This window comes from Sphaeramia orbicularis, chromosome 14 (genome assembly GCF_902148855.1).
Source record: "Sphaeramia orbicularis chromosome 14, fSphaOr1.1, whole genome shotgun sequence".
NCBI classification, from domain to species: domain Eukaryota; kingdom Metazoa; phylum Chordata; class Actinopteri; order Kurtiformes; family Apogonidae; genus Sphaeramia; species Sphaeramia orbicularis.
In genome coordinates this window covers 29,169,881-29,196,079 of record NC_043970.1, presented here as the reverse complement: position 1 = coordinate 29,196,079, position 26,199 = coordinate 29,169,881, and the positions used below count along the sequence as shown (strand labels likewise).

The following is a 26,199-nucleotide window of genomic DNA, read 5'->3' as shown; positions in this document are numbered from 1 at the left end:
ACAGGACTGCTTCCAGAAAAAGATCTGGTTAGTTCAGCCATTGCCAAAAGACGGTCTCAGACTGGAGATTTGGGTTGCAAAATAAATTAGCATTTCACAAATTTGTAAAAACTTTCAACAGGAAGTTTTGGATCGTTCTGAATATTGTTCTGATAATTGCACTTATGGGACTGAATCTAGTTTGAACGGTTATCCTATATTTAGTTTGTTTGACTAGTAAGAGAGCCTGTTAAGTCTGACAGCATTTAATCATTTACACGTGGATAAAAAGTTTTGATTTATCAAATAAACAGTATGTCGCTGAAAAATGACTGGTTATAAGTTGCAGAAATAGCTAAAGCAATTGCTAAAATGGGTTCCTCCTGGGGTGCCAATAAGGGGGGGGTAAACATGACAAATTCATAGGGACCATTATTTGTGGGGGGCCCATAGAGCAGTGGAGGGGGGCCCAATGGATATAGAAGTTGTGAACATTTCATGTAAGATCCGATAAGATCTTAAGATAAGAGAGGTGTAGCGGTCGGGAGGCGAACGTTGAATGCATGTTATGTTCAGTTTTCACGGTATCGTAAGTGACGTTGTTTATGGACCACACCCACCCCCCACCCCCCCCCAAACAAAGTCAATTTCTGTAGGGCCCACAACGATTACGCTTTCATGGGGCTAATAATTGGTAGCGGTGCCCCTGGGTTCCTCTGATGATTTTTAGATATGACCAATTAGGTTAGGACGGTTTCTCAAACAACTTAACCCGTGACACTAAATTGTTCGGTTGGAACGGTGAACAACATAGAAATGATCTGGTATTCATAGCAATGTTATTCAGAAATAAGTCTCTGTAACCACAGAACGCTGTCTCTGGTCAATAAGAATCGAGCATTTGAAAAATTAGTGTAATAAAGCTACATAATGTCCAATATTCCTGATCGCTTATTAAACTTCTGAATTTTCCTCCAAAACAGACAACTAATTGTCCATACGAATGCAGCTGCATCTATCTGATGATGTCTTCAAGCACATAAAATGGATGCTTTGTTGTTGACGTATATAATCAAAAGAGCTTCTGTTGGGTTCCCAGTTATGAGTCTGAGTATGAACACTTGCTCTCATAGCAATGAAACCTTTCATTAGTTCTGACAGAGCACTGAACTTGAACACATTGTCTCCAACAATATTCACATAATCAAGCTTAAACACCACAACACAACCAGCTTTAAAATCTGACTAGCGTCTGCTCTCACACATAATGCAGCTGCTGCTGTTTGTGCTTTGTTTCTACCTGCTGCAACATTACCAGCTTAGTCAGGTTATTTCTCCTCCATTTGCCTTATGCATTTTGAGTATCCTACAGCCTGTCTGTGTCTGCTGGTTTCTGTTTTACCCTTGGTGCGTGAAATACCCTGCTGAATCCCACACTAGTGGATTCATTGGAGGTAAACAGTCTAATGAAAGCATATATATGTTTATGCAACGGCTATCCTATATCTTGTCTCACAGGAGAAAACACAACCCAGATGCTGGAAAGAAATGCTGACACTGATTTCTGCAAACCACAAATATGTATAATGTTAGTGTTTCTAAACTGTACAAATGTATTCTACCCCAAAAATATGATGTCTATTCTAAATATGCATGGGTAATAAAATGTCAGTAACAATCATTGTGATATAATTTGTATCATATTACTCTGATACTTTTCTTATGAGATCATCTCTATATAATTTTATATTGTGATTATTACTAATATCGCAACATAAATCTTTTTGCCTTTTGGATTTGTTTTATTTACAGTGTCAAGCAGAATACAAATGGCTAGATTGTGCCCATTAACTGTATAGGGAAAAGCGCCTGCAATCTGCTCTGTATTTTGCACTTATTCATAAAATACCTTGCACTAATGATAGGGTGGTGCAACCATGCCCATTAGTTTTTGCACCTGAGTACAATTTACCTTTATTTTGCATCAGATCAAGTGTTTTTCTGCATTTCAGCAAAGCAATTGGTCTATAATGAAGAAAGCTAATTCCTTCAGATTGTGTTTCAAGAGACATACGTGGACACACAGAGTTCTCCACAATCAAACCATTGTATATGCTTCAATTGTCTTTAACATCTATTGTAATGTTCAGGAAAGGAGGTTCCTGGTATTAATGGAATTTATTCAGGTCTGAAAACTGTCTGATTAATGTCTGAAAAAGTAATGCGACAAAATAATGTGAGAAGTGTCACTGAATATATCTGTGATTTTGCAGAAACATTAAATCTGATATTCTGTTGAACATCACAGCTGGTTGTGCGATTTTACATTTAGTGCAGTACTTACAACTGTCATTTGATGTGAACTTTTATCACAATAACATTTTTGGCTGTGTTTACCCAGACCTAATTCTGAAGCAAAATATGTATATATTCTGAGACACAAATACATTCATTATGATCCTTTCTGTATATATCAGTGTTCATTCCCTGTTCAAACACTTCTCTACACCAACTCCATTTACAGCATCACCTGGATTTTATAATCATGTTAATTACATTTACGCACTGATATTGCTTGGTTATGTTTATGGAAAAATATCAGAAGTCCCCTATGGTGCCATAAAAATTATTTTTCAATCTTTCCTTGACCATAGCCAAACTGCTTTTACTACCTAAATGTAAAATCCTACAAGAGTCAGGATGCAAACTTCTAAACCTTTGATTTTTTTTTTTTTTTTTTTAAACTGGCATTCAATGACCTCCTGCTTTTGAGGAAATTTCCCAAAAAAAAGTCATAGCTCATTCAGCAAAGAAGGAGAAACATACAGTAGCAACTTTCTAAAGGTTTGAGAAAACATGTTTGCTTTAGGAAGCGAGTGAGCATGTACTGCATACACCCACCTGCCACTGTGGTGTCCGTGCTGGTACTTGCTACTGCACTTTATTTAAAAATACTGCATGATTTATTCACGCCTCCTTCTTTCTACAGCATTTCTTCTAATGCACATGGCACATCATTTTCTTTTTATGACAGTGCTCCCCTCATTAAAAATTTGTGAGACTGGGCTGAAATTGGACATTAACCATTAATTCACTGCTTAGTCTATACTTAACTGTAATGACAAGGACATAATTTTAAGTTGCGTGTTCAAGATAATCAATGTGACAGCTACAGGCTAGAGCTAAAATGTTCAAAAAAATGAGGGAACAGCGATGAAAATTCCGAATATGTTTAAGGATGAAGCATGGGAAGATGTCTCTGTTGCTTATTAGTGCTACCGGTTGGTTCTCCAAGGGATTCCTGCAGGAATCTATAAACGCACATGCTCCGCACAGAGCAGCTGCACGGCTAAATGTTTCTCCTTCAAACATCCTACAACAGGAGAATCAATATAAATGTGAGTGGTTATTTTATATACGCAGAACAAGCTCAGCCTATAGGAATAAGGAGAGCTATCTAAGGAGGGTAGGATAGTATTTCCAGTCCTCTGCTGAGGCCGAGGTCAGACTGCGCTCACATCTTTCAGACAGCCCATGAAGTTGTTGCTGACGGGAGAGCCTGGCAGGTCAGCTGTGTTTAGACTGCCCCCAATGTAGAAGAGATCATCAGAGCCCAGCATGGTGTAGTCCTCCTGAGTGTAGCCTGTGGTTGTGAGAATCCCGTCCACCAAGATTGTGACCTAAAGGAAGAATTCGGGAGGAGGGTGGGGGGGGGGTATGAGGAAAAGAGAAGACAAGACATGGAGAGATTTTAAGTCAAACAGAAAGAACTGGCCTAATTATTTCATGCTTCATTTCTTGATTCTAGTTGAGCTTGCCTTAATGTTGGATCTTGAAGGCAATTACATAAACAGCTATGAAGGGTTCACTAATCTCAGTTGATCCGTGTTTCTGATATATTAGCAGCATTGGAGTGGAGTCAATACACCATAAATATTTCTTCCACTGATATTTTTGCACCAAAGTGATATGAATGCATTACGCTCAATTAATTTGTGATTAAAGATATCAAGATGGCAAGCTGCATTTCTTGTATACTGGCAGCGACAAAACAAGATTATTTTCATATCAGTCTCATCAGTACACAGAGACAAAAGAAATGAATGACTGAATGGGGCTATAGAAGAAACAATGATATGCTTGTTGCCATGACAATAAGGCTACAGTTGACATGAATTCTTTGTATGTAGAAGCTCCAATTCTGAGATAATGAGTGAAAAACAATTTTAATTTCTTTGTTTAAGAACAAAATTTGAATAGAAAAACGATTATGAAAACCTAACAGTTCTTTTGAAAGTCACGGTCCCTGTGATAAAATTGACATTTATGGTCAAAAATGAAACACTGAAAGCTCCCACAAAGCAGAGAAAACACATGTTCAAAGAGTCAGAGTGTAATTCCCTCTCTTACATGTAAAGACTTAAATTGGAGCAACACTGGAGTATTTTTTCTGGGCATCCATGTGAATGACTGGCAAATGGATTTCTCCTAAGCCTAATTGCTGTTGTTTTGTCTGAATACATGCACATGTACTTTTCTGCAAATCATCACTGCTTACATTCTAAAATATGATTAAAATACCTTCTGTATTGACATGTCTCTGTGTGTTTTGTATTGTTATAGTCTTGAAGATTTATATAATGTTAATGTAAATGTAAATCAAAGCTAAGGAAAGGTACCAGAGGTAGTTTAATGCAGAAAAAGTCTGCCAGGATGAGATTAAAAATAAGTATTAGTCATTATTTAAACCAAACCATAATCTTTCCCAACTCTAATTGAACTACTTCTATAGTCTTAACACCTATAGGATGTGGGGCGTGATCTCTAGTGTCTGACGGGAAAAAAATCCTGCTTTGCAAATGTCTCTTAATGGTAGATCCTTTGTGACAAATTGCAGAATGTTACAATAGCAACATTTTATCCTGACAACCATAAAAAAAAAAAATCTGGATTTGAGTATGACTACTATTCAGTACAGCTTTAATGAAGAAAAAGTTATCATTACAACCCTGCAAGGCCGAAATTAGCATACAAAAGGGCTTGGAAAAAATGAAAATGTTGGCCTTATCAAAAAATAGACTCTTTTAAACAGGTCTTCAGGATGGGTTGATTCTATAAAATCTCTGTGTTTAAAGCAGGAGGATAAGAGACAAAAGACTGACCTATCAGTGTGCTCAAGTGTCTGTCTACAAAATGAGGTCTTGCCACACTATTCTCAGGTACTGGCAGACATCGATTTCTGTCTGTCTTGTGGTAAAACATTCAGTTATCTTTGGCTTAGACATTGGACATGGGCAGGGCTGAAACGTACATTAAGGATCTTCAAAAAACAAATTGCTTTTATATCTGGAAATTGATTGATGAATGATGTTTGCTTTTCCTCCTCGGCTCCTTCTGCTTTCAAATGCTACTGTGTTATTACACCTGATGCCTGCATCTCATACAGTACACCTCATACAGATCATGCATCTCAACAGATACTTTTCTTTCTGAGCACACAACGGGATGATATTCAAGCTCCGTCCTCTGGAACTGTGGACGAACAGGCAGGTTGAAATCCTGGAGCAGTCGAAGGAAAAGGAGGAAGAAGCTGACATTAAGGCAATTAGTGTCAAAAACTGCCAAAACCAAGTGAGTTGTGAGTCACAACAAGTATCAGTGTTTTTCTATTTCACCGTTTGAAGGGTTGTTTGCTTGTTTGTTACTAAAGTATTTTCCTGCCCATAAAACCTTGCTAAATGGTTAAGAAAAGCAGATAAGTTTTCAGTATGAGCTGCAGCAGCTGTGATTTATTGACAGTGAGTTTAATAAAGTTCTGTGTATATAAATGGATGTAAGTAAAATATAAAATGTGTCAAGGTGAGCAAGAGGCTTTTTGAGGCAATGTGACACTTTTTAGGTTATTAAGGAAAGTTAGTAAGCTACAGCTACAACTGAAATTTCAACAGGTGTAAACAGCTGCAGGTTAGATCTATTTTAACCCTGAATTTATGTATATTTATATGTAAATTATTTGTGTTTTTCCTTTCGAACAGATGCTTAAATACGTGGAGCTCAGTTAATTTGACTGTAATAAATGAAATAAAAACAATTTTTGGGTATGATGCAAATTTGCAACAACAGGCATAATGGTCAGTGAGAAATAAAATAGATTTTCCCATCTTGGGAGATGGAGATGGTTTTATTGATGCCAGAAAATTATTTTCAGTATCCTGACTTAGTATGTATCGAATATGCCCGAACTGGCATTAGCCAAATACATATGCTCTCTTTACTGATTCCGTAAAGATCATAGTGTGATGCAAATTTGTGATAGTCAGCAATAAGGGGTTTATATGGCACTTACAGGGTGGGGAAGCAAAATTTACAATATTTTGATTGAAAGGGATTGAAAGACAGTGTATGACCAATTAGTTTATTGAAAGTCATGAGAATTTATTTGCCACAAGAAAATTTACTTATAGAAAATGTTTTTATTCTATGTGTCCTCCTTCTTTCTTAATAACTGCCTTCACACGCTTCCTGAAACTTGCGCAAGTGTTCCTCAAATATTCGGGTGACAACTTCTCCCATTCTTCTTTAATAGTATCTTCCAGACTTTCTCGTAATAGTTTTGCTCATAGTCATTCTCTTCTTTACATTATAAACAGTCTTTATGGACACTCCAACTATTTTTGAAATCTCCTTTGGTGTGACGAGTGCATTCAGCAAATCACACACTCTTTGACGTTTGCTTTCCTGATTACTCGTATAGGCAAAAGTTTCCGAAAAGGTATGGATAATAGTGTTAGGTATGATTATGACATCAATATATGTTTGGTTTCAAAACAATTGACGTAGTGTCTGCTGAGAAAAAACAACTAAATGTTCATTGTAAATTTTGCTTCCCCACCCTGTATTTGCACTGAATTTATAAGAATAGAGGGGTGCAGGCAATCATTTGTTGATCCTGTGTCATCATTTACACATATGATGTTTATCTATTTTAACATATCATTTTACAAGTTGTAATTTGCTGTAAAAATAGTAAAACAGCATCTATTTTGATGTGAAAGGGCTCAGTGGATTGCATCTCTTGTCACACGATACACATAATTGACACCAAAACAGCTGTCGCCTCAGAACATTATAGATTGCTCTTTAAGAGTGAGATAAAATAGTGTTAAGAGGCAAAAATCACTACAAGTCTGGCCATGTTCAAGCTGCAAAGACATCTTCGGCAGTTCTGAAAAGAATGTGGAGGAAGACAGTTGCAGTGATCTCAGCTCCATTTTCAGGTGTTGACTTTGTATTTCCATATTCTCATAGCGCTTCATACTAATTGGACAATCATCCTTTTAAATTGACAGAAATCATATGTGCAAAATAACATGTTATGAAAACAGATCACAAAGTTCTTGTTAACCGCTATATGAAATGAGGTCCCATCAGTCACAGCTTAAAGGTGTAGGTCTTCACTTCATCTGAAAGAAGTGTATATTACATTACCTAGTACATGACTGTATTTTCCTCCACATAAATAGACATTTCCTCTATTACCCGATGGTAGAAATTGGTTGATAAAATGCAGCAGAACACAGGAAATAATCCATTCTACCAAAATCCACACCCATGAACATGTGAACTACGCCCACTTTATGTGCAGACCAGATTTTCCCCATCTGCTCCTTCGTTCTCAGTCCAAAGGGTTCACAGACTGTACACTGTGGTGGCATCGCATGTCTCAGGTATTAAACACATACAGTATAAAACCTCAGTGATATGAAAACACACATCAGTGGGATATGATGCCTCTGACAAATGACCAAATGAAACGAGTAAATTTAGAGATTTCTCAGTATTTGATGCAATATAAATGCCCACAACTAAAAATTTATAACACAGGTCTAGTTGACTTTTAATGCAGACATTTTACATATTATGTTGCTCTTATGCTCTTATGTTGTTTTATTGCACCCATTTCATGTACAGCACTTTACGATTTTTATCTGTGAAAAGTGCTTTATAAATAAACTTTACTTACTTACATATTAAAACTTTTACTTTAACATCCATTTAAGACAGGAAGTGAGGAATTTGTGTGGAAACTGAGAACACTGCTTAGTAACAACAATAGATCGTGCCTGCACATTAGTATATTTTGTGTGTGTTCGTGCATGCACGCACATGTGTAAGTGTTCTACAATCCCATAAATATGTGTATGCATCATTAATAGGGGTCAGAGAAGGAGAGTGAATGAGCACCAATCAGTTTGCCCTGGACAGAAAAAAACATAGATGGAGATGGAGATAGGAGGAGAAATTCTATACTGAAAAGCACCACTGGATCTAATAAAATGTTTCCACCAGCACTCTCTTGGGAGTTACAGTTCCTCCTATCTACATGTCAGCGAGGTAACTTATCTGAGGGGAAAGCAATTTACACAGGGATCAAATGCATGGTTGAAAGCATAAGTGACGTTGCAAGCGTTAGATTGCCACTCTTGTGGAAGCTGAGGTAAGGAAATAGATGTGGAGGAGGATGCAAGTTTATATCCAGGTTAATGTGACAGGTTCAGAATATATTGCCAATGATAAGAGAGTGTGACACAAAATGGGTCTCAGTTAGCAAAAAATGAAATATTTAAATGCAAACTGCAGAAGCCAAAGCTCATTTTACAGAGAAACATATTTACAGGGAAATTCACCAATGATCATTTTATTTAATCGTAAAAAAAAAAAAAAAAAAAAAAAAAAAGTTATGCTCTCCTAAAAAATTTTGATATTGTGATGGAAAACATACACAGGAATCTTGTTAGAATAACAGGCAGAACTTGCCTCTTGCAGATTTTCTATTTCATACCAAAATATTTTGTGAGCACTGATAAAATATATGTTACAACATATTGTACAGCTTCTCACTGATGTCCCAGATGTGTTGTCTGAAGCAAATAAAGTAAAGCTTTTGCAGAAATGTTAGATCAGCAGTCAGAGGCCTATTTATTTTATTCCCATGTTAGTTGAAAAGACTTCTCCTTTTTATAGTTTACACATTAATATTTTAAAATCACCACCCTGACTTGTCTCCTGAAGATCTTCTAAATCAAATATTCCATCATGCCAAAACAAGTTAATTAAATCTGTGTTGTGAAATATTTTACACCTTTCCAGCTGTGTTACAGATGTGTTAGACAGAAGTGAAAGAGGAAATAACAAAAGCAGTTGGAGAAATGTTACAAAAGAAGAAAAGAAGAGAAGTAAAGAAAGTAGCTCCACAGATGCTCATAGATCTTCATGAGTAATTACGTGGGCTAAAGCAACAGACATACCTCTGAACGTCCATAAATGAGTTTGGAGATTGAGCACAGTGAAACCTTTTTCATGACTGTGCTTTGTCCAGTAGATGTTAATGAGTGTGAAACCTCAGGGCTGAGTTATACTTGGCTGGAGTACAGTAGATACAGCGCCCACACTGTCAGACATTTGGAATGGCCTTACTCATTATGCAAGTCTCAGTCTTAATAGCCCAACCTTTCAGATACTGCTGCAATGTTGAATCGCTATCCACTGCCACAATAAATATTACAGTTTTTGGTAACAGTTTGAGTAAAACTCCTCAAAATCTATAAATCTGTGTCCCTATTAGAGCTCTGTAAAGTTAGAGACAGAGCAGGCTGTGGGGAATACATCACTACTGCAGGATACATGAATAATGTGCAACCTCTATGAGCATCACTGTATGAGAAGAGTCTTTCTCTCAATAAGGTAATAAGACCTTTACAGGATCATATTAATCCTGTGGGTGTTGGAAAACGCAAGTTGCTGATTATAAATGGACTCAGTAATTTCCACAAAACCAATCTATTTCACGAGAAAAAGGGCAACGACCTTATATGAGCTCGTAATATCTATGAGAAAAGGGAAAATAGGAATCAGGTAGTCGTGACAGAGCAGACAAATTCAACCTTCATTTGAAGACAACATAGTGTTTACAGCTCTGTACAACACATTAATACCTTGACTTTACATGTATGGGAAAGGTCAGCGTAACACAAAAATCACATGTTTCTCTGTCAGGATATGATCACATATTGTGTAAACCAAACCATATATTCTGATGTTATTAGTATTATAGAGAATTATTTATTTATTGCATTACAAATGACACTTCTGGCTGCAGTATTCTTTTCAGCATTAGGAGGATACGTTTCACTCTGTCACTCTGCACAGCACACATGCAGCCAATGTTTTGTTTCTTTGTCATAATATATTTATATTGTGAACACTGCTGATATAGTTTATATCTGAAAGTACTTAATGATTACATTTCCAAGTAGGCTATTATTGTTTGACTTATTTTTCATCATACTTACATTCTATGTCTATACTTAGTCACATCCATATGTATTTGTAAAATGGCACAAATTGCATAATTTTGTCTTTGTTCACGACCACAGTGGATGTGAAATGAAGCAATCAGGTTGAAACTGAAGAGTGGACTAGAACAAAAAATATAGCATTAATCATTCAGGAATTACAACCATTTTTAACCCTCCATTTCCAGAGGCTCAAATGTAATTGGACACCTGAGTATATTTTGTTTGTTTGCAACAATGAAAGAAAAAATGTTTTCTGTTGTATTTTATTCAGGTAAAATATAGAAGATTCATCTGATAATGCTTCTTAATCATTACTTATGATCTACTAGAGTTGTGTGATGATGTATTTATCTGCAGATTATTTTTTCTGCCTGTGTTTCCCCTCTTATTTTGCTGTTATGGGACATTTCTGGGCATGTACGTTAAGACAGTTGCTATGTATTCCTAACCAATAAAAGCACTGCCTATAGAACTCTATAAAAAGGACACTTCTCTGTCCATGAGAAAGCATGTGAAATGTTCTTGCAGAGAATAAAGGGTGGACAGATATATTTGTGCTTTAGAACATAACTGCTGTGAAAGAATTGCAATTATCTATTTCTCCGTTTCACAGCTTTGTTTTTCTTCTTTTTCTCTCTCCAGTCACACTTTTAGCTAATTCTCAGCTGCTATTTCAGGAAGTGCTACCTTTGAATTACATGGTTAAAAATCAAACTCTCATACATCTTACATATTGTATTATTAAAAATTGAAAAGTTGTATCATTTCTAAATAAAAGTAATCAAAACTGTGTAAGTACCATTTGTAATTTGCATGTTCTTGAAAATACAGTAATTTTGCTTTGGATTTATTACCCTGCCCCCCGAAGGGAAGGCAAGGGGTATTGTTTTTGGTTTGATTTGTTTGTTTGTTTATTTGTTTGTTTGTTAACACTCTAGCAGCAAACCTATTTGTTGAATTCAAACCAAATTTGGTTTATAGATTGCCAGTTACCCAGAGTAGAGGTCATTACATTTTGGGAAAAGTAGGTCAAAGTTAAAATTTTGTTTGAATTTTTAAATCTTTTTCCCCCTATTTACTTATAATGGGCAACATTTCACATGTCTGTAGCAGCAAAACTATTGGTTGAATTCATACCAGATTGACTTTATACATTGCCAGTGACCCAGAATAGATCTCATAACATTTCGGGAACAGTAGGACACAGTAACATTTTTTAATGAATTTTTAAAATCTTCCCATTTACTTATAATGGGCGAAATATGTGCGAGGGGCGGGGTTTGTTGTGTCTGGCACCAATAGTTCATTGAATATGCTGAAAATGTACTATATCATGATATGCACTGTTATCTATCTATAAAAGGACATGGAGGAATCAGGAACTTAAAGGCTTCAACAGATTTTAAAAAATACCAGCATTTCTAAAATCAGTTTAAAAGAACACGTCAACCTCTAAAAATCTTGTATGACTTGTTTTCTATAATTCAATAGCATCTTTCATTAGCTGACATCATTTTTACCACAACCCCACTGTCATCATAAGCATTAATTTTTCATATGTTGAGATGTTCCTTCGAGATCCGCAGAGGACATTATTCGACTGTTTTTACAGGCTGAGTACTCTTCATGATGAGAGACTTTCATGTGTAAAAACAGCAGAGTCTGCCTTTATGACCTTTTCATCCCATTTTGCTAAAACTGCAAAAAGTTGAATTTCTACACACCTGGCGGAGGTTGCGCGTCACTCGAACATCATGCCAGACATTATCATTGAACTTGCCGCTGGCGGGCTCCACCAGGGCCTCGAATGCACCAGAGCCCAGGTTGATGACCAGCCACAGAGCTCCGTTCCTCAGGGAGAGGTTGACATAGTCGCTTGACTTCCCCGTGTGAAGCAGAAGGCCGTTCCTCTGGAGGGTACGGAAGGACAGCGTGATCTCATCCAAACTGCTCTGGATGGGCGTCTGAGACAGATTGTAGCTGAAGAACTCATTGCCTTTAAAGGTGGCCACAGACTCCTCCTGCCCTAAAATGGGTAGAAAAACATCTTAGATATTTATATATTAACATCTATATTTAGTTATAATTGTATGTGAGATTAGAAGGTATGAATAGACTAAAGCAAAGAAAAAAAAACAAAAAAACACTTTCATTCAACAAATACAACACTGTCACCACAGCCCTGTCGAACAGACCATGTATTGATAGAACCCATAGATCTTACATTCTAATGGAAAAAATAGTTGACTGTTTTTTCCATGTATAGGACAGTGCACATAAATAAAAAGTGACATTTAAACACATCAACATAAACGTGTCAACTTGAGAAGGATCCAACTTTTCATGACTGATATATCTACGACAGATATAGATAGATAGATTCTAGATACAGATAGAAACACATTCTGACACCCACTCTTAATATTATAATACTAAAAAAAAAAAAAAAAAAAAGAAAAATCCATATTGCCAGGATTTTAACATTTGACTTTAAATAATGACTGTTTTGCACCGAACCACAAAAATAATGACTGTTATTGTATAACACAAGTCATGAACTCATGAGTGGGCAGTTTCTAACCACTAGAGTCTTCCTTTGCTTGTTTGTGAGATGCAGACTGTGCTACTGAGCAAGCAGTTTCACGCTAAAAGAATAAGCTGTCCCTGAAGCCTATGTTTGTTTGTAGAGTAAATGTCGGCTTCTGAACTCTACTGGCCAATTTAAGCCAGCAGGATCAGTGGTCCCATTAGTCTTTATTGTTTGAGCAATGCTGTTATTCAACTACTGAGCAGAGAATGACTTGTTAAGCTATTGTGGAGTCTAAACGTAAAGTCGAGCTTTTGACTGATCTTGTAAATGTACGTCTAAGTGTAGACTCAAAGTCAATACAGAGAAAGTACAGTTTAAAGAGCTAAGAAAAAAAAATCATTGAGACTACAAATGCATTCTGGAGGTGCTACGAGCCTAATTTAGCAAAACATAACTACTGTGGTGTCCTTCTGATTACCTCTGAAAGCAGAAATACTTTATTTTATACTAAATCTGAGAGATTTACTTAGCATCAGTTAAGTAGACAAGATTTACATCCTAAGCACATCCTGAGCAATCACCGCCAGTGTTTTTCTGTCACTTCCAGCTTTGGAAGATGTCAAGAGATGACCCTAAAACCTTCATGAAGGTCTACAGAGGATCAATCAAACTGTCTGGGTGTCCAGTAAGACACAAAGGCCATTTCTCTGTTGTCCTGCTCACCTTGAAAATGCAGCTGTCAGCCCATTGTTTGCTATAAGAATGCATACCAACTTCTAGACAGTTAAACAACAGCTGTCACTGCCTCTCCATCCTCATTTAAAGCTGCATTCTGTGAAGGTATGGCCCAGAGACATACTGCACATTATAGCTGCTAAGTGTCCCAGTATGATGCTCATCAAACACAGCACACAAAGAGGGTTTTACTAAAAAAGAACCACCTGTTACTAACACCTATTAAGCCTCCTCTTATCGTCTCCATTACAATTACTCTACGCTGCAGTGGTTGGACGACATGAAAAATGCCAACATGTGGATTGCTCATTAATATTAAGCTTTACAGCTGATTAATTTCAAAGTGTTCCATAAGCCCGGGGCACAGATGGCGCTTGCTGACTTCAACTCATGCTCAGGGGTGAGAGACTAAGTTGTCGGCTGGATGCTTTTTAACTTAAGTCAGGCTGTGTGAGAACGCAGATGGCGGGGAGGAGGCTGACCGTTGGTCTGGAGGTAGGGAGAGCAATCACCACACCTGCACCTAAAAAAAACCTCACCATTAAAAGTATATCTGTGTGTCTTTACAAATGCAGAAGCACATAAACACATAAGCCACTCCTGGATGTCCTAAACTCTGCAAAAAGCTGCTCATTAATATATAAACTGGACTCTTCAGTTTTCTCTTTTTTTCTTCCTGAGAAGAGAAAACTGTGGTCCATTTATTTGATAAGAAATTATTTGCGTCCAAATATACACAGATAAAATCAGAAACCCCTCAGGCTAAAGCTGGAATAATGAGAAAAGTTAATAAGTAACACTTGTCAGATAGTAAAAGTGCTGAATAAAACTGTTATGTGCCATGTATATCATATCAAACCAGATGTACCGTACTTTGTTAGTAATTGTAGCTGTACCACGCACTGAGTATTATGTGAAGAGTTATTTCTCTGAATCTTTATTCCACAATCAATTACCAACTTCTACTTCTTATTTACTGATGCATGAAATGGAGCAATTATATTCAGACTTCATTTCTTGACAAATCAAATTGTGGTAAGCCTTTAGGACACAGTTACTGTATGCTGAATATTTGACATAGCAGAATTCTTCATCATTTTACAGGAGAGGCAAATCAATTTGTTTTGTCATTGCCTTTTAATTAAAACAGGAGTCTTTTTTGGTCTAACCACTTCTTCACAACACAAAAAAGTGAGTAGCCAGAGAAATAAAACCCTAAACTATGTCATATCCACATTATGCATCAAGCTGCACCATTCATGGGGAGGAAAAACTGTGAGGTATTTCATCTGCTGTGATTAACCTTCATGTAAATGAGAAAACCAGAAAATGTACATGAGCATCCATTGTACCATCACACTCTCACTGATTTATGTTGTATAGAAAAAGAACAAGAGTATTCAAACAGGAGATTAAGTATTGTTTAATTATACTTCGTAGTTTACATCTGCTAGTACAGAATATTTACTATAATGTCTTCTAGCCATAACATACAAAACCTATCGTGTCTGATGAGGCTGTAAAATATCAAGACAGAATCAGCTAATGCAGAATGAATGTATCCACTATCAACTCATTTAAACAGGCACAAATAACAAAATATAAATGATATTTACTTTGTCATGATACGACTTAGACATTACGTTTCCTCCATAAAATCATCTTTGCTGATGAAAAAAATGAGGACTAGAGCATTGTATTATTATCAGAATGGGTCATAAAAGCCACGTCTCTATGTTTAGAGAGAATACTGATCACCATGGAGACAGGATGATGACTTCTCTCTGTATCTCACTACACTAATTGCTGACATTAAAGAGTGAAATAATCACATGGAAGACAACACAAAGCATAAATACTGCAGGTCTAGTGTAGGTCAGTGCCAAGCAAACTATTTAGTCCTGTTCCTGTAATGTACCTGATTCGTTGCATCTCATATGAACGGTTTTATACCCTAGTAAAGAAGCATCACTCTAACAGATGTGTTTCTATGTCAGAGGAAAAACACTGATGTGATGACTTATAATTAATTTTGGCTGAACGTGAACAGACCATTAAGGTTTTTTTATTCTTCATTTATGGAAAAAAAGACACAATAAAAAAATCATTTTCTAAATTTATGAATATTCAACACCTCATCACTGAAATTATTGCTGCAATGCAGAAACCATGTGAGAAGCATTTGAAACTTGATCAGTGATCAGAAACCAAACAAGGATCATGTTTGTCAGTACCTTTTCTTTTCTTTTTTTTGATAAATTAAAATAAATTGTTTCCAAACCTGAGAAAAATCTTCGGCATGAAATACCTTATTGTTCCCTTTGAAAACACCATGAAACCAAGCTGAAGAGATGCTATGAGCATAGATTCATTACCTTGGCGAAAAACTGCAGAGGTCAAAGGTGATGTTCCAGTAGAGCAGTCAGTGGTCAGGACAAGGGTTTGACGGACAAAAATTGAGTGAGTAGTGAGCATAACATGACAGGAAGCAAAAAGAATAGGCAAGTATATGAAAAAAGAGGAGAGGAAATATTAGTGCAGCACAGTTAACTAAAATGATTTCAGGGAAGGGAAATGTTGTGGTCAGGTGGCTGGGAAGGAAAAGCAAACCAACAGACCCCATACCTTGGCGATTTAACATCAGGTGCGCCAGACCTTGAGGGAAAGAACAGAAAAAAGGATACGAAAACAGGAAGTTCATAAAGAGGTTTGGGAAAACAAAAGCATTGTCACAATGTTGGACTGCAGTTTGTGACAGACATCCTGGGGTAGGTACGGATGTCAAAGTTCAAACTAAAATATAAAGGGGGAGTCAAACTAAAAACACACAAACATCTCAAGGGAGGAAAGGGAAGGCAAGGTAAGAAAAAAAACATCTTGATCGGTGCAACTCTTACAGGTAGTTGCTCACACAGATGCTTTTTTCCAAATGGAACACATACTGTATGTTTACTTGATGTAGACAGCGTTTGAGATGTACCAGATATGCTTACAATCTGCTCTATGTTGCAGACTCTTCCGAAAAGTTGGACGTTAGACATGGTAATGCTAGTTGGAAGATCACTATAATCTCTAACATGGCGATAGGCTTAGCCACTCATTATCTCCACTTTTCCATGCACTTGCATTTGCATATAAGTACTCAGCCATTGAAGATGAACCTATTCAAGCTTATGCATATATAGTATATAGCATTTCTAAAAGGGCAGCAGAAACACCACTTCTTACCACACCATTTCATAGAGGGCTCATCCATCTAATGGAGGTCAACAGGTTCAGGGGGGTGGCACCTGATGACTGTACACCCTCCTATAATGTACACATTATAACATGACAACAACCATCATGTGCACTAATGAGGCCTTCCATTTGAACTTTCCAATTTCCAGGTCAGAATTTTCAACTGTAATGCCTTCTGATGTTAGATTTGATTCAAAATAGTAGTGGAAATATACTGTTAATTACACCTTCTGTGTTATTTTTATCACATTTCATAGACACTGTACAGTCCAGCTTTTTGTCTGTGGGCACATTGCTATTACAGCATAATACATTCTAACCAAACGGTGCAGCTAAGAGTGACCAACCTGGCTAACACTAGTACTGCTGTGTCTGCCTGCTCCGACCTCTGAAGTAGAGCACAACAAGAGAGAGAGAGAGAAAGAGAAAGAGAGAGTGAGAGAGAGAGACCTAACCTTTCCTTAAAAAAAATTCACAAGTTCGCTGTGACTCAGTGCTGCACTGAGCTGAAGCCTCTATGACTGTAAACCGTCCCAAAGCAGGTCACCCAAGACAAAGATGCCACATCTACTCTGACAAGTAGAGGGAGGGGGAGTGGGACCAATGCAGTGGTGTGTGCTGGACACACATGCTAGCTGCAAAGGCCTACACATAAAAGATTTAATGATGTTACACGTCTAGACAGACAGCAGCTACACCTTACTGTGAGTTTTAGCACAAACATGATTCCATACAACTACCATGTATCTAATTTATGGTATACTGATCTAGAAGTCTTACAATGACTCATATAGTAGTTACAGATATACTGAGACCAGTCTACTTCCAGTCCCATCCTCCCTCCAGTGTAATGCACTAAGTTCAGACAGGAGGAAACACACATAAATATCTTAATAGGTTAGCCAGAAATTACATGGCACAACGCACCCGCTCCTCTTTCCAAAAAGGAGATGGGGCTGACACAAAGTAACACTTCTGCTGAGCACATGAGCCACACAGTGTCAGCCAACAAAAACAGCCCTCCTCGGTACATCAGCACTCTGAGACTCTCATAAAAACAAATTAGTCACTCACAGCCTGTCCTGTGGCAGGTCACTCATTAGGTATAGCTTTATTTATGAGAGGGCAGGTGGCTGCAGCACGAATCCACACATTCCTCTAAACAAGACAGTAGATGTTACAGCTCTGCTTGTAGATTACCCCTGGGATGATCCCTGTCTGCCAAAACATAGGCTTTAGACACAGCATGTCACTGAAAAGTCTCTGCTCAGACAGAATTTACCCACAGCTCTGTCCACTTCACAGACACAGAGCTGCTGTGAGCAACCCCATTGTGGTCACATGACAAGCCAACTTATGCACAAGGCATAAACAATACCGTCTCTCCTTTCCCTCATCACACCAAAAGTTGTTTTTTGCTTTTTTTTTTTGCCTTTTTCCTGTCAACTGCGGTGCTACGATCTGACCAGACTACAGCTCAAGCTTCATCTCCTTCAGGCGTCGCTATCTTCTCCCCCTGCTGTAAAAAAACAGTGCATCACTCAGCAGGTTCATTCATCATTAACACTGACACACCCAGCAGTGCCAGTTAGCAAGCAACCACAGACTGAGAGGCAAAGAGGAATATCTGGGTAAGACCTCAGCTGCAATCTGTGCACAGCATCCCAGCTCCCAAAAGGTCACATCATGGCTCACATTCAAATCCACATCACAAGATGGTCCATCCAAAACTCCATCACAGTGTGTTGGCTTGGGAGATAAGGACAACTGTGAATTGGGGTTTTTAAAGGTTCAAGATGTAACATTTGCATGTGCTGGGGTTCAAAGATGAAGTCTGGGATGGACTTTGTATTGCGCTGGGAGCCTGGTGTTTGTTGACGTCAGCTAACTCCATCTCCTCTGCAAGTCAGAAATCAGTGCAGAGGCTGTTATCATGTATGTAGGCGTAAAAGGTCAAAGAAGGTGCTTAGCTTTATGCTACATGAAGAGTTTAACACTAAATAAAAATGAAATTCATCATTATAGATATATATCTTCACTTCAAATGTAGACCTTTTGGAGGAAAAGGTCATATTTTTAGGTCTATGTTCACTAAATTCTCCTACGTTTTATATAAGTTGACAACTCCTCACAGTTACAGAATGAGTCATGCTGTTTTTTTCCTGAGCATGCTTAATGCAACCCCATCAACATGAAGAGCTACATTAAAGTCACTATAATGTGTCGGAAATTTGTTCGAGCGGAGCATCTTTTTTTTTCTGGTTATCATGTTTGGGCTTAGTGCTAGTACTACAACAGCAACAAACCTAGATGTAATGTGATTCCCTTTATCTTAACAGGGAATCGCTGCCTTTACAAAAAAAGAATTTGTGCTAAAGACACCATAACTTTTTTTTTTTTTTTTTTTTTGGAAGCAGCTCGTATTGCTTAAGTTGTATATTTGCTTTTAAAGTGCAAACTCTGAACAGACCATTGCACATAATGCATATTTTATGAAGAGGTCATATTTCCACTTGAAATAGCACTGATTAAAGCAACAACTCTATATACAGTACATATACCACGCGATTATTGTATGAAGATAAACCTGAAATATTCTAAAGCTTCTCTCTTCTGCTGTATTCCAGTCTCTTTTCCATGTGGGGAGGTGGAGGTACCCGACTACTGTAATTAGCAGAAGCAGGCACAGAGCTGCAGGGGCTTCATCATGTAGGGAGTCTTACTTTTCACTCAGTTAAGTCTGTAAAAATGAAGATAAGAGCTTTGACTCAAAGAGGCTGCAGCCCCACACACTGATTTTTGTCAAGCAGTAGGGTGAAGAAAACGGACCTCCATCACCAAAACAGGTCAGACTAGGCAGCACTCACCAAGCGCCTCAGCCATGAAAGCTATCTCTGACCACGTAGTGGACATTGAAGGGGTCCGACAGCAGTGGATGAAGAGTGGTGTTAGTGCAACCTTTGTATAGGGGCAGCCACCCAATAAATATGCTTATCCTACTTGGCTAAGCTCTGTGTGGAAATGCAGAGATAATTGGCTAAACCTGTAGTGTCCCGTTAGAAGGGAAAGCCTGTGTGAAAATAAACAGCCCTCTCTATCACATCTACTATTGTTCTATTTTTATGTAAAAAAGCAACCAATGTAAAAAAAAAAAAGAAAAAAAAAGAAAAAAAAAAGCTTTCTGGTTCTTTTGATGGCTTCCAGCTTTAACTGATAAATAAAACAGATGCTTTGTCAAATGCTTGTGTAGTCAGAGCTGCCTTAAATATTTTGAGAAAAAAATAGTCTGAATTGCCATGTGGTTACGATTAAATATAATCATGATGCTCCATAAGGGACTCTTAGTATCAATAACCTATAAATGAGTGTTTAATACATTGAGATTGTTGAATACACATTCCTTTAATTTCAACACCTTTGTAAAGTATTACTGAATCAAACACAAAACACCCTCCTCATCATTGACTTTGTAGTGCCCCTTTGCTTTTACCACCTTCATCACTTAAGTTTTTAAATGAGCTTTTCTTTTCTAATAATCCAGGTTTTTTTTTTACTATTCATTTCATCCCCGATGATGAAATGAGATTAAAATGTTTTGTTAATAAAAACATTTTCATTGATCCTTCTAAACACATGTAAAGTATATCTTGATTATTTCTTAATCTGCACTTTTTCACATAGTTGTAACACGACAAACACTGCTAAGTTTAATTACAAATAGATTGAAGAAGCAAACAAATACAGATGTTGAAGGACCTTTCTGTCATTATTGTGACATTAATTACCGAGTACCTAAGAAGAAAGACCCATTGCATGAGGATTAGGATTTGCCAAATTTGTTTTTCCATGAAAAGTACAATATTATGAAGCCTGTTGTAATGAGGGATTAGACCAAGGTCACTGCTGCTGAAAGATGCAAACCCACTAGGAACAGCTGTGTCCTTTTTTAAAGCTTTTTACACATGCTTTGTCAACCATGTACTTCTTAAGTTTGTCATTACTCTGCGCTGACACATGAAACAAAAATCTGATGAAAAAACAAAACTGACAATGTGTCCACAGTCGGTATGTGTGTACTTGTGTAAGTTTTGCTATACGTTTGAGAGATTTCTCTCTGTACTGTATCTGCCTTGTGCGGTGGCTATCCTTATCTCTCTTTCACAGACCTGTTTTTTTTCTCACAAAACATCAGAGGATACTGCACTCTTTTGGCATTAGAGCATGCCCCACCATGGCCTTTGTCCACACAGATCAACGGGAGCTCACGAGCTGCATACATGAACAACTTGGATACCTCACCTGCTGTGCCAAAGGTTCCCACTGCCTTAAAGCGATTCCGCATTCAAATAAAGATAAATCCCGTACCACTTAAAACCCACAGCCAAGACCAAATATAGCATATGGGTTACCATCTTTGCCATCTCTGGGGGAAGGAAATGATTTAGCTAATGCATAGAACTAAGAATTTCCATCAATGTTAAGGACAAACAGACTTGCGGCTGAATAGCACAGGAAGTTATATGAAGGACAGGAAAAAAGGCATCTGGTGAGTGCGATTTTGCCGTTGTCATTGTTGTTTTCATGCATTCTGCTGGGGATTGTCTCCATGTCAAGCTTTAATCCAATAAACATTCTGATGTGCTCTCTTTGCAGCATGTCATTTAATAATGCCTGCCTCTTTGCTGTGAGCACAGCTATGCCATCTCTGCTGTTATTAAGAATGATTAATGCGTGGTTATGGACATACTGTAGAACTAAGATGAACTAAAAGTGACGCATACAACTGCATAACTGTACGGTCACAGTTTTCTCCATGTTCTGATTCAAAACCAGCATCAGACATTTACCAAAATTATTTCGACCCTTTCCTAATATACCAGTCTCATTAAATATGTATTCTAAAGTGATACTACTCTGTCAATGTATTGTACACAACTTGGTTAGATAAGATCCGATTGCACAGAATTTTCAAATAATAGCTGAAAACATAGAAATGACTCTTACCCATTATACTGAATTTTGACATTGTATTTCATCATGTTTGTATTCAGGATTGTTTTCACTGAGCCACTTAGACTGACCCCCAATCCAGTGTTTGCAGATGTATGTTAATGTTAATTACCAGATTTGTACATTTTCTGTACAATGCGTGATCAGTAGTGCCAACTAATGCCAAATGCTTGATAATGTGATCACTCAGTATTAGTAGTTCTAGTTAGTGTGGGTTTTCACAGTTTAATTCATACATTTTCTCACATGACATCTCCTGGTAATTATGATGATGAATTCGACTCCTGACTAAAGTTGCCCTTAACCCTCTGTACTAACCTTGATCTACAAGAAAAACACTTCCAGAACAAAAATAGAGAAATTTGATCAAATTTAGTTCATTAATAAAGAAAAATTAAGTGAAAGGTGCTACTTGGCTACAGCTTTCAAGACACACTATAGGGTCAAAATGTTAAATTCTATGAATTAATCAGACTAGGACTTACTCAAAAGGAACATTCGTCTCTGAGCGACCATTTTTACTTCAAATACTGTCTACACTTTAGAATACATTCGCTTTTCTGATTTCCTCTAGTGTAAGATTTATAGATGTTATGTAATTATGCATAAACCCACATACATAAGTAATAACATAAAGTATCTTGAAAACATTAACAAAACAGCATTTATGTCATTTGTTTTCCAATTCATCTTATCAGAAGTATGTAAGATTTAACACATTTAATCTCCGAAGTGGATCATTTCCAGAACACTGCAGACCAGTGTTATCACAAAAAAGAGGTTTTTTCATATTGATAACAGTAACATAAAGAACAGCATCATGTTTATTCAGTGTAAATCTTTTGGCTATACCTTGTATACAATAGCTTAGTATGATGTTTGCCATCCACTAACACCATAATGTAAAAAAAAAAAAAAAAAAAAAAAAATTCTTAATTGCATGTTACTACACCTACTAAGTATATCAAGTCAAAAAATTTTAATGAATACAGAATGGCAGCTAGTTTTATCAGTGACAATACACAAATAAACTATGTTGTAAAGGGACAAAATATGTTTTGGTCTGTGTTATGTATTATTAACACGTCTGTTATATGACACTGAATTGAATTCTGGCTCTGGTGACTCAAACATGTATCGCTGTACAAGTCCAATAAAGGACCATAGAGACAGTGTCCATTTTCCTCTTCTGGGTACAAGACACAATAGATACTACACTGGAATATTTCTGCACATAGCAGTTTAGTATTATTCCTCTTGACAGTTAATCTTTTTTAATGTAGGTATTTAGATATTGCATCCTTTTTTCCCATTTTAAAGAATCCATTTTTCAAACTCTAGTGGTATTTGACATTTGAGAGAAAGGCTGCACCTCTCCTGTGATTGGGATGGTTTCATCTCCTCCCCAGTGTTTCAGAGCAGGAGAGTAATTCTGCTTTTTTCAAGAGATGGAAGCTTAATTTTATATCCTTTACCATTTTTAATCATTGAAATTTGGCTGGTTGGTTAGTAACACATATTTCTGAGGTGTGAAAACCTCACATTTATTCATTTTTTTTGCCCAGACTATGCATGAACATGGTACTAGTGCATGTACTTTGTAGGTATACTGAAATATCAGAGGCAGTATTCCAAAGAGCAGGTGTGCATAGGTCGGTATTTTATTTTTTATTTTTTTGAGACAGTTACAGTGATTTATAATGTGTAGTAGTTCAGTGCATCTCATGCTGGTCTCCTGAGCCTGTTGGCTGCCCTTTCACCAGAACCAGCAGTCCTTCCTGAGGAGATGGATGTATTACTCAGATGCCGACTACACAAATCTCTCCCCTCATTTTCAAATCTTCATTTCTACATTCAGTATGTACACCTCATTAGCAGCCATTCCTGTGGAATTATGGCCACTTAAATGTTGCCAATAATGGAACAAACAGTTTATTTCTTACTAAAAGAAGATTAATCGTAACACTGTAACTTTAAATGCAATAATTAAACAAAGATTACTGGGTAGAGACGGCTAATTATGTGACAATTAGATGAATGTGAAAGCCTCAGTTATCAGGTATTTTATCCCAGACAATCCAAATTTAGGCTCAATCTAAACATTGATTTTTGGACACAATGGCATCTGAGGCTTTGGAAATCATAGCAGTAAACAGTAGCATTGATTTTGAAAGTATGGTACTGAAGAACCCTGAAAAATACAGAAGCTCTGTACAGACGTAGCGTTTGTGATGCAGTATATGAATACTTTCCATATTGTGCAACACCCACATTCTCTGCAGACCTCTCTCATCACCTTGAGCACTCTGATTATATATACAAAGAGCATTCAGCACATTAAGTGCTTTTTCCTTTGTGACCTGGTGACCAGAGATAGTATATCTCCTTTCAGCTTAATTTGTTGGATGTCAGAACTGCAGTCCAAACTGACAATAACAACCTGCTAATACCCGACCACACTCTAAGATAGTGAGGCTGTGGTAGTAGCCTTTGCAAACAGGAGCAGCATCAAAATAAATTATGCTCATTATATAATGCATTGTCTTACCTTCTACTTCTTTCTGCACACCTGTGGGAAGACATAGAAAAACAAACATATTGAATACAGGATGTTAAACATCAGCCAGTCAATAAGTATGTCGCCATATTGTTTCTGCTTACAGCAAAGGAATACTTATATCAAGTATTTCTTATAGACTGTAGCTCAAGGCCAACTAGTTAATGTACATGATCAATCCTTGAGGAAGAAAAATCATTGATCCACATAAGTTTTACCCAGAGCCTATGCAGACAGTGGGCTGTTGTAAGATCTGTTGCTTTGTTGGCTACATTAACATAAATATACCAGGCCAGTTATTTCTGTGGTTGACAAAGTTACAGCATTTTGTGTTCAGTCCATCTGTGATGTACAGCCACAGATGCAGTCACGGTCCAATGCAAGTTTGACATGTTTAATTGGTAACCACACACACAAATATAAATAAGTAAATATAAAAATATGACTGAAGCAAGGGATAATGTATAACAGCTAGTTTATCACTGCAAAAAAAAAAAAAAAACTTGACAGGGTGATGTGCAATCACCCGAAAGAGATCTATTTTGCAACAGTGATTGGTTTACTGGACATTATCCTGTTTATTACATGGCAGCTTCCTAGAGAAATTAATCATTTAATGAAAAAAAATATTGATTTAAAATGGGTTTCACTGTTGTAAAATGATCTCTAGACTCCAGATGATCACAGATCTTTTCATTGCAACAGTCTGTTATTTATAACACTGGTCTATTATGCAAAAAAACTGACCATAGAATGACGAATGATGTCATTGACCAATCAGAATCGAGCATTAAATGCTATGTAATAAAAAGCCACATTTATCTACATGGTGGACTGTATGTAAGTGTGACAAATATTGCAACAGGGCATTATTTATACTGCAGTCGACAATAATGACTTTGGTTATGAACATGGATGATCTCCTGCTTCTTGTGTTTTAATGTATGTGTATTTTAAAGGCCCATCTAGTGACGATAACTGCAAATTAGCTTAGACTATAAATGCTTTGGTCTGTGGCATCGGTTTATGCTTCATATTTGTTCCCATACCAATCAACATAAATAAATAATTTGGTGGTTAATATAATGTACCAAGCTGCAATACTCCAGCATAATTTATAGATTGCAGGTTGTGAGTTTACTGTTTGTAGAATCACTTGCCAAGTATCTCCATTTGTCTCAGGAGCCATAACGTCCCTTCTTACCGACTGTTTGACTCCTGATGTGGGAGATGACTGCAGAGCCTCCAAGATAAAAAAAAAAAAAAACTACATTAATGACCAACTGTGGCTCTGACTGTCTAATAGTGACAGTTTTTCATATTGCTTTATGTTTTATGATATTCTGTTTGCATATTAGCACAACAAACAGGGCTATTAAAATGTGCTCTGTTGCTGTTTGTGTATATTAAGCAGCATAACAAATATTTAGCCTGAAATGCCTCTGTTACAAACAAGAACATTCAAAGGAAAAGACGTTCATCCTTTATCCTCTTTCACTTGTAAAGATGAGACGAGGCATCTGAAAGAGCTGTTCTGCCTGTCACTCCTGAGTTTCTGCCTTTAAGCACTGCCACAGTATGTTTTGACCTGGATTAGTTTTAAGTGTGCTTTATTGATTTTTCCGTGCAGCATAGACATGTACCTAATATGCTTAGTATCAGATATTTGTAAGGTAGATTTAGCTTTTATAAGGTAATGCAAGTTTAAGAGCGCCAAAGACAGACTGCTGCAAAACCAGCCAAGACACCAGGACTTCACTCGTCCCTGATTGCTGAACCCCCTGTAATAC

The 26,199-nt window shown here is 37.1% G+C and overlaps 1 protein-coding gene across 8 annotated transcripts in view; it reads right to left on the bottom strand.

The window, feature by feature from the left end:
* The window catches only part of LOC115432839 (neurexin-2-like), a 166,881-nt gene that overhangs the window by 107,293 nt on the left and 33,389 nt on the right, over positions 1 to 26,199 (bottom strand). For 7 of the 8 annotated variants that reach the window (XM_030153882.1, XM_030153879.1, XM_030153883.1 and 4 more), the window contains exons 3-7: positions 24,401 to 24,421; positions 16,228 to 16,257; positions 15,978 to 15,989; positions 12,062 to 12,363; positions 3,498 to 3,659 (exon numbers count right to left, since the gene is read on the bottom strand). In XM_030153882.1, coding sequence (XP_030009742.1) covers positions 3,498 to 3,659; positions 12,062 to 12,363; positions 15,978 to 15,989; positions 16,228 to 16,257; positions 24,401 to 24,421 — 527 coding nt within the window. The remainder of the gene's footprint in view (positions 1 to 3,497; positions 3,660 to 12,061; positions 12,364 to 15,977; positions 15,990 to 16,227; positions 16,258 to 24,400; positions 24,422 to 26,199) is intronic. The other variant, XM_030153878.1, reaches the window with a different exon arrangement.